Below are 8,339 nucleotides of genomic sequence, written 5' to 3' on the forward strand. Positions count from 1 at the left end.
TGTAGTTTAAAGGGTTAAATTGTTTAACAGTGAAATATTGTAGTGAGGACTTTTATTTTGAAACAGTTTTTGGCAGAGGAAGCAGTTGAACAGGATGTGTAGTCTTAATAGGGCCAGTTTGTATGCTTAAAGCCTGAAACTGGCAGTTGATCCAGGTGGCCCGAACACCTGCCATAGGATTCTAATTGCTTAACGGCTGTATTGTGATGTCATAATCATAATGTTAAGTCAATGGGGAAATTTTGATTAGTTTTTAATTAATAGTTTAAAAAGTATAAAAGTTACAAAGATGAAAAATACATAGCACCCATGTCATAAGTAAGACCTACGCAACGCAGTTTGAATGAAGTTTCTACGTTAAACGGTTGAAGCTGTATTAAGCGCGTTAGAAGAAGAAGAAGAATAAGAACTAGAAAAGCATTTCCTGAAGGAAATACAGTGCATGAAAATGCAAAAATATGATGAGTTCATATGGTTAAATTATTTGCTTGGTAGATAACATAGATATATACACTAGATGTCGCCTTCTGCTTCTCAGCATGCGTCAACACCGCCGCCATCTTTGTACAGGGATCTGAATCGCTAAACTAGTTCTCCTGTATTGTCAGCGTTACCTATTTAGCGACGTTTGGCCATCCCCAGCGATAGAAAACCTTTTTAGCGATTAGCGACAAATTTGGGAACTTCTCACAATGATGGCAGATCGGCTTCTTTGTTGTTGAAACGTAAGAAAATCACCTTTCTCATGCCTTTGTCATTTATGAATTCAGCTACATCTCGTTTGCCCATGGCACTGACCCATGATTATAAAAGTAACGACTGGCGTAGCCTATGTAGTAGCAGAGGTAAATGTTCTACAGATCTACAGCAACTTCTGGTGAGATTACAACTTACATGAGTAAACGAGACGAGGGGTATGTGGCCTCAACCAGAGCCTGTCTACGAAGAGCCTGTTTACTTTCATTGTATCGATCCTGGTTGCAGTTTACTCATTGTTCCTCTAGGGGCCGCCGCTAGCTAGTGCAGAATGAATGGGAGTCTATGGGGCTAGACGGGTAAAATGTATCTTTATTATCGTCTTAAGCTTAGTTTTCTGTAGACTCAACCATAAATACATGCCTGTCAGTTGGAACAACCCAAAAAATTAGATAATTGCTTGAGATTTTGACGATTTATGGTGATTTTATTTTCGCTAGATCTTTGCCCAGATTGACGCTAATGCATTATAGAGGAGTGGATCACTGAAGCAAGATGGCGTCTCGATTGACGCATTCGTTCCAATGAACAGCAGTAGTCAAGGCGACATCTAGTGTATATATCTATGGGTAGATAAGGTTTACTATAGTTGGAATGACTGAACAGTTAAATAGGTTGATAATTGAAATGGTTAAATTATTTAGGCAGATAGTTGACGATAACTAACAGTTGGAATGGCTCCAATGTTTGCTAGTAGTTATGCTAACTATGTTAAAGATAATAATGGTAACCAAGTAACTATGCTAACTAGCATGCTAACAATATTAAAATGTTAACTATGCTAACCATATGACTTAGCTAACCTAGCTAATAATTTTTATTAGTTATGATAACTATGCTAATTAACATGCTAACATGCTAATTATGTTAACCATGTGACTTAGCTAACTTCGCTTATCATTTTTAACAGTAATGCTAACTAGCATGCTAACATGCTAGCATGCTAACATGCTAACCATGTGACTTAGCTAACTTAGCTAATCATTTTTAGCAGTTTTGCTAAAAAATGCTAACTAGCATGCTAACATGCTAGCATGCTAACTATGCTAACCATATGACTTAGCTAACTTAGCTAATCATTTTTAGCAGTTTTGCAAAAAATGCTAACTAGCATGCTAACATGTTAGCATGCTAACTATGCTAACCATGTGACTTAGCTAACTTAGCTAATCATTTTTAGCAGTTTTGCAAAAAATGCTAACTAGCATGTTAGCATGCTAACTATGCTAACCATGTGACTTAGCTAACTTAGCTAATCGTTTTTAACAGTTTTGCTAAAAATGCTAACTAGCATGCTAACTAGCATGCTAACATGCTAGCATGCTAACTATGCTAACCAAGTTACTTAGCTATCTTAGCTAACTAGCTACAGTGGGTAGGAGTCATAGTTGATGACAAGTAACAGTTACAATGGCTGAACAGATAAAAGTTCAGTAGTTTAAAGGGTTAAATTGTTTAACAGTGAAATATTGTAGTGAGGACTTTTATTTTGAAACAGTTTTTGGCAGAGGAAGCAGTTGAACAGGATGTGTAGTCTTAATAGGGCCAGTTTGTATGCTTAAAGCCTGAGACTGGCAGTTGATGCAGCTGGCCCGAACACCTGCCATAGGATTCTAATTGCTTAACGGCTCTATTGTGATGTCATCAGCCCATGTTAAGTCTATGGGGAAATTTTGAACAGTTTTTAATTAATAGTTTAAAAAGTATAAAAGTTACAAAGCTGAAAAATACAAAGCACCCATGTCCTAAGTAAGACCTACGTAACATAGTTTGAATGAAGTTTCTACGTTAAGCGGTTGAAGCTGCATTAATTGCGTTAGAAGAAGAAGAATAAGAAGCCTAGGAAGAACAGTACAGTGCATTTTCATGCACTGTAATAAGAAGAAGCCTAGGAAGAACAGTACAGTGCATTTTCATGCACTGTAATAAGAAGCCTAGGAAGAACAGTATAGTGCATTTTCATGCACTATAATAAGAAGAAGAAGCCTAGGAAGAACAGTAGAGTGCATTTTCATGCACTCTAATAAGAAGAAGCCTAGGAAGAACAGTACAGTGCATTTTCATGCACTGTAATAATAAAATGCCTTGGAATAACAGTACAGTGCATTTTCATGCACTGTAATAAGAAGAAGCCTAGGAAGAACAGTACAGTGCATTTTCATGCACTGTAATAAGAATCAGAAGAAGCCTAGGAAGAACAGTACAGTGCATTTTCATGCACTGTAATAAGAAGAAGCCTAGGAAGAACAGTACAGTGCATTTTCATGCACTGTAATAACAGTACAGTGCATTTTCATGCACTGTAATAATAAAATGCCTTGGAATAACAGTACAGTGCATTTTCATGCACTGTAATAATAAAATGCCTTGGAATAACAGTACAGTGCATTTTCATGCACTGTAATAATAATAAAATGCCTTGGAATAACAGTACAGTGCATTTTCATGCACTGTAATAACTGGAGTGCAAACCATCTATGAACATAATGTTTATTTGAAGTTTCACCAAAACGGTAAGTTATGAAAGTTGACAAAACAAATTTGATTATGGAAAACATCACATCAAAACAACTTCTATTTATATTTCTTGGCAATGTCATGGAGTAGGCGACCCAGTGAGCCATTGCGATGTTTTTTGGCTAGCCATTCATTCCACTCAATTAGTGTAAGGTGATCTGTTAACAAGTCCTCTGTCCGATTCCCCCTGCATCTTGAGATGATCTCCTTATAACTCCGCCAAGCCCTCTCGATGTGCTGAGTGTGGCAACCTGTATCTGCATTGACGAATGCTTGACTGTGGTTCACTGTGTAATGATCATACCCCAGTGCAGGCAGTACCTGGCGGTAGGCTCGCCATTCGTCACTTAAAACTGAAGTCCCTCTTCTAATATGGTGGACGATGAGAGGTACCAGCTCTTGTCTTGTCCTTTTTGGCACTAAACGTAGAATAGGTCGACGTCTTGAGTGCTTCACACCGAGCATCCCAAACACCCACTTTTTTCTTTTCCAGCCACCTGTTATCCGGCCACGTCCATACTGTCAAAAAAGCACACATGGATATTACAAATTATGTTTAAGCATTATTTTACTCTTTGGTAATAAAAATAGGAGAAAGAGGAAGATGATGAGGAATAACAAAAAGAAGAAAAATACATTATGTGTATTGTGTTTGCATTTACTTTTCTTTTGTGCCTGAAGTGGCTTTCATCTATCGCCACAAACTCTCTTCGACCTCCCAGCCTCTGTCCTCTCTTCCTTCGCATTCGTTCCACAGCCTCAACACAGACATTTCTCAAAAGTTTGGCCATTCTTGTCAGTGTTGCTGAACTTGCGGCAATGTCATCGGTTATCATGTCAACTTGTCTTAACCGTAGGCCTTGTGCAAACCTGATAATACACAATATTATAGTAATGGTGAAAATTTGCATAATAAACAGTGAGCAGACACCTAATTAGGACACATGAAATATGCATCAAGGAGAGAAAGAGGAAGGTAGAATGAGAGAGAAGTAAGACAAACAGAAAGAGTGAAAAGGGGAGAAAGTGAAGACATAGATAGATGTGGGTGGATGAATAGACATAGGTACATGGATAGATGATAGTCGGGTAGATATGGAAGAGAGTGCAGGTAACTAGATGGAAATATCTAGTACAGATAGATTATTGATAGAGACAGACTGGCAGACTCAATAGACCTCTGAAGTTTGCCTACAAAAAAGAACCAAAACGGCCATCTTTGCCCATATAAGGAGATCCGGTTGTTAATTGAAGCTAACTACCTATGGCAAGTTGCATTGCAAGTTAGCTCTGGGGTAGCAATAATCTAAGTGTGCCGCCTTCACGTACCGGAGATCACAGTATCCACTCGAAGGCAGAGGACAAAAGTGTGTTCAGGAAAACGTCTGCATTTCAGACTTTTTCATCCCCGCGAGAGTTTAAAAGATGCGATAATTTAAAATCCCCATGTTATTTTCCCACAGGAAAAATCTTAGAATAGCCTACTTTATTTTTTTTTTAGATATGTGATCACATTTCACTTCACCTTGGCAAATGGTACGCTCTGAATGATTAAACATAATGATTCATGGTAACTTTTTACACCTGAATTTATAATTTAGCCTACTTGTCTATAGGCCTTTCTCACAAAACGACCGATGGCCCAAAAAGTCTTCAGAGCAGTGTACTCGAGCTTCCAATGTTTAAGGGCGCTACACACCAACCCAAAGTTAGCTGCCAGGTGCCGACGGCGATAGCTTTTGTGCCGATTCAACATGTGTAATCGGCAGAAAAGCTACCACCGCCGGCATCCGTCAGTCGATATCGGGTTGGTGTGTAGCGCCTATAGGTGCAGGAACCGGAAGAGCCAGTCCCTGCTCTGAAGACTTTTTGGGCCATCGGTCGTTTTGTGAGAAAGGCCTATTGTGATCAGAATGTTCAAGATGAACTTAAAAGTGCCTAATTGTCCATCCAAAGGTTATACCAAAAGACTATCTGATATTTAAGCCTTGTTATGGGTATAGGCCCTGTTTAAGCAACATTAAAAACTAATTGGCCTACATATACCTACTGTTACTGTAGTAGTCTATGTCCATACCTGTATAAGAACCTCATCCAGCTGAAAAGGCACATCTTGGATTTGCTGAAGATTGTCTGGTGTCGGATGGATTTCCTGACTATGCCTTTGTGCTTGCCCCGACGTCGACATACCCTGTGGACAAAAAACACAAGCAATGAAATCAAACTTAAAGTTATTCGTTTGATCTCAATTCATAGTATCCTAGGCTTATACATGTTTCCCCCATAAATATAAATCGTATAGGCTTTTCAGATAATTAGAAATGAGTCTTCTAGCCTAGGCCGATATGCCTACATAGCCTGGTAGCCTACAAAATATAAAATGAGAAACAAAAATGCCAGTAGCCTAAGTATATAGAAAATATAAGTGGTTTTCATTCAAGATGTAGGCCTATCTATCTGTGATAAATATAACCTATGGATAAAAAGACAACTTACCATTCACATTTATCCACACCATGACACTTCTGTTCAATTTTCATTGTATGGTGGCAAAAGTTGCATTTGATCTTTTTTTTTATCAGTCTTCTCCTCTACAACCATTTTATAAGCTTCTTTAAATTATTTTTACTTCTTCTTCCTTCAATTAGTTGCCGCGGCTCCCTTGCTAAACCAGGCATCTTGATTCCATAAGGAAATATGCTACTGTGTTCCAGTTTGCGCCAAAAAATACGCGCCAGAAGTGCATTGGTAGCTGTGAAGCCAGCAGCAATAGGGTGGGGGGAAACGTCATTATACAAATATAAGCATTGACTGATGATACTGTTTTGCCACAATGTTATCAGCCTTCATTTACCATTGTTGGTTTTCAATAGCATGCTATAAAGTATACAATTTACAAATTATAAATCAACATGGCAAGTTTCAAACCCAAAGAGAGGGATTTTAAACTCTTATTCTGAAGTCAATGAATTCAGGAAACTCCGGCTGAGGGTAGCTAATCTTTATTTTTTCGTTATGTTACCAAGTGGCTAGTGACAAGATCTCGAAGTAACGTGGAATTAAAAGAAGAAAATAAGCATAGCATTACATTTCATTGCCATTTATCTTAGACACGAAATGGCAAAAAGAAAAATTAGACCTTTTACAAGGTCAGGGAAGATCAGGAAACTAGATGGTGAAAAGAAATCGCCTGTAACCCTAATCGACGATGACGATGGCGTTGATGGACACGTTCCAGCCAGATAGTGCTAAACTCAACTCAAACCGCCGGTAAGTTTCTTAACTTTCATTCTTATTAGCCTGTTATTAATGCATCCAACTTACTGTCTTAACAGTAGTTTCTAGCGTTAGCTTTTTCCCCCTAAAGTTTAACAGGGGTCGGCAATTACGTTTGGACCCGGGCCAATTTTTTTTCAGACAATGGCATCGCGGGCCATAGCTTTTGTAATGGGGGGGGGGGGGGGGGGGGGGGTTATAGGCCTACTATTTAAATTATTAATTATTATATTATATTAAAATAAACATCATCTAACTTTTAAAATGCATTTAATTTAATTCCATTAAAAACGTTTATTTGCTTATGTGCGCTGTTTTTATGCCGCCTGCTGCATCTCCTGTCGTCTCTCATGAAACAGGCGACTTGCCTAGCAACTTGCCGTAACTAATGTGTAGGCTACAAATATTATTCTTTTGGATGACGTGTAAATGATTAGCTGAACATTGCTATATGCTAGTTATCGATGCAAAATGTCGTTGTCAAAAGCCTTGAAAAGAAAAATTGATTCAGAATGCAGGACCTACAAAGAAGAATGGAAGCAGAGGTATGTGTTGAGCCTGCCTGCATTTCTTAATGCCAAGCCTATTAATTTAACGTAACATAGGCTATTTTTGACCTTGCCCACTGGAAGAGGGAGACAGGACACTGTTGTTGTTTTTTTGCACAAGATTACGCGCACTCGCGTGCCAATACCGTTCCGACCTGTGCGTCATGGATAACTGCAAGGATGTTCCACCTGTTTTGTCACTTTAGTAGGACTATCATCTATACCTCAATAAATGTTTTGAAATTGATGGGATTGCTGTAGGCCTTTTTTTCTTTTTAAAAACATGGGGTTAAAAAAAAAATTCATTCAACAGCAAATTAACGTCATCTCGCGGGCCAGATAGAATAGATGGCGGGCCAAAATTGGCCCGCGGGCCACTATTTGCCGACCCCTGGTTTATAACAACTTGTCAAATGTGCATGGCTATCTTATCACATCTGGTGTAGCTAGCGTGAAAGCTTGTAGGATGTCTTGGAGCAGCAGCTACACACAGGTCGTTAACACATTTTGAGAGCAGCACTCCGAGGGATGCAGATAGTTTTCGAGAGGCAAACATTTAAGAAATGCTTTTTAGCATATGTAGCCTACACTGTAAACATTCACAGTTGTTGAAGCCTATATGCCATCAAAGGGCAGAACTGACTACTAATTGTATTATGTGTAGTCTCTCAAAATCTTCAAATAGCCTATTATGTTTATTATTGTCATTAATTGTGGTTATACTGCCTGTATTTTGGTGAAAAACAGCATACTGCATGGTGAACAAATGTAGAGCAAACCATGAATGTAGTATTGATGTGCTTTTAAAACAGAAACATAGCATGCTCTACCTATTATTTATTTATTTTTTTCTTCCTTGCTTTCTGTCTTTCAGGAAACTCTATGTCTCCAACAGTATCAGAGCTCCTCCTTAAAGCTAAGGAGAGAGAGGGTGTCCTGATAAGGAAGAACAAGAAGCTGAAAAAGGAATTGCACTCTTCACAAACAAGGGGCTGGTAAGTCAATACTTTATCTCAATATGACACTTAACAACAAACACCACTTGGATTAAAACATTTTAATATAGGGCTCTTCACAGTGTAAGTAGAACGCTCCATTCACGTTCGGCTGTCAATTCTTTATGCTAAGCATAATTGACCGCTGTCAAGGATAGTGGCCTTTTTGCCACTGATTCACTACAGACAGTTGTTCAGCTGCGTTCTAAAGAATGTTGTATTCAAGTTCAGTGAGTTTGGTGAAGTT

The 8,339-nt window shown here is 38.6% G+C and overlaps 1 protein-coding gene across 1 annotated transcript; it reads right to left on the minus strand.

Moving 5' to 3' along the window:
* Window positions 1–3,232: 3,232 nt before the first annotated feature.
* LOC143126358 (uncharacterized) lies at window positions 3,233–6,489 on the minus strand. Its single transcript, XM_076288252.1, has 4 exons — window positions 5,770–6,489; window positions 5,351–5,464; window positions 3,936–4,143; window positions 3,233–3,792 (listed from the first exon to the last, which is right to left on the minus strand). Exons 1-4 carry the CDS (start codon window positions 5,811–5,813, stop codon window positions 3,331–3,333), a joined length of 828 nt encoding a protein of 275 aa, XP_076144367.1. The 5' UTR covers window positions 5,814–6,489; the 3' UTR covers window positions 3,233–3,330.
* Between the last annotated feature and the right edge of the window lie 1,850 nt (window positions 6,490–8,339).

The sequence above is a fragment of the Alosa pseudoharengus genome, unplaced genomic scaffold (genome assembly GCF_046254945.1).
Source record: "Alosa pseudoharengus isolate Yale_2024_CS ecotype anadromous, Long Island Sound unplaced genomic scaffold, YU_APseudo_1.1 YU_APseudo_1.1_scf_16, whole genome shotgun sequence".
Taxonomy (NCBI): domain Eukaryota; kingdom Metazoa; phylum Chordata; class Actinopteri; order Clupeiformes; family Clupeidae; genus Alosa; species Alosa pseudoharengus.

Coding starts and splice junctions, on each gene's coding strand:
- LOC143126358 (XM_076288252.1), bottom strand. CDS start 5,813: ATGAAAATTGAACAGAAGTGTCATGGTGTGGATAAATGTGAATG. Junction 5,465..5,769: donor GGTGTGGATAAATGTGAATG/GTAAGTTGTCTT, acceptor TTTTGTCCACAG/GGTATGTCGACGTCGGGGCA. Junction 3,793..3,935: donor ACTTCAGGCACAAAAGAAAA/GTAAATGCAAAC, acceptor CTTTTTTGACAG/TATGGACGTGGCCGGATAAC.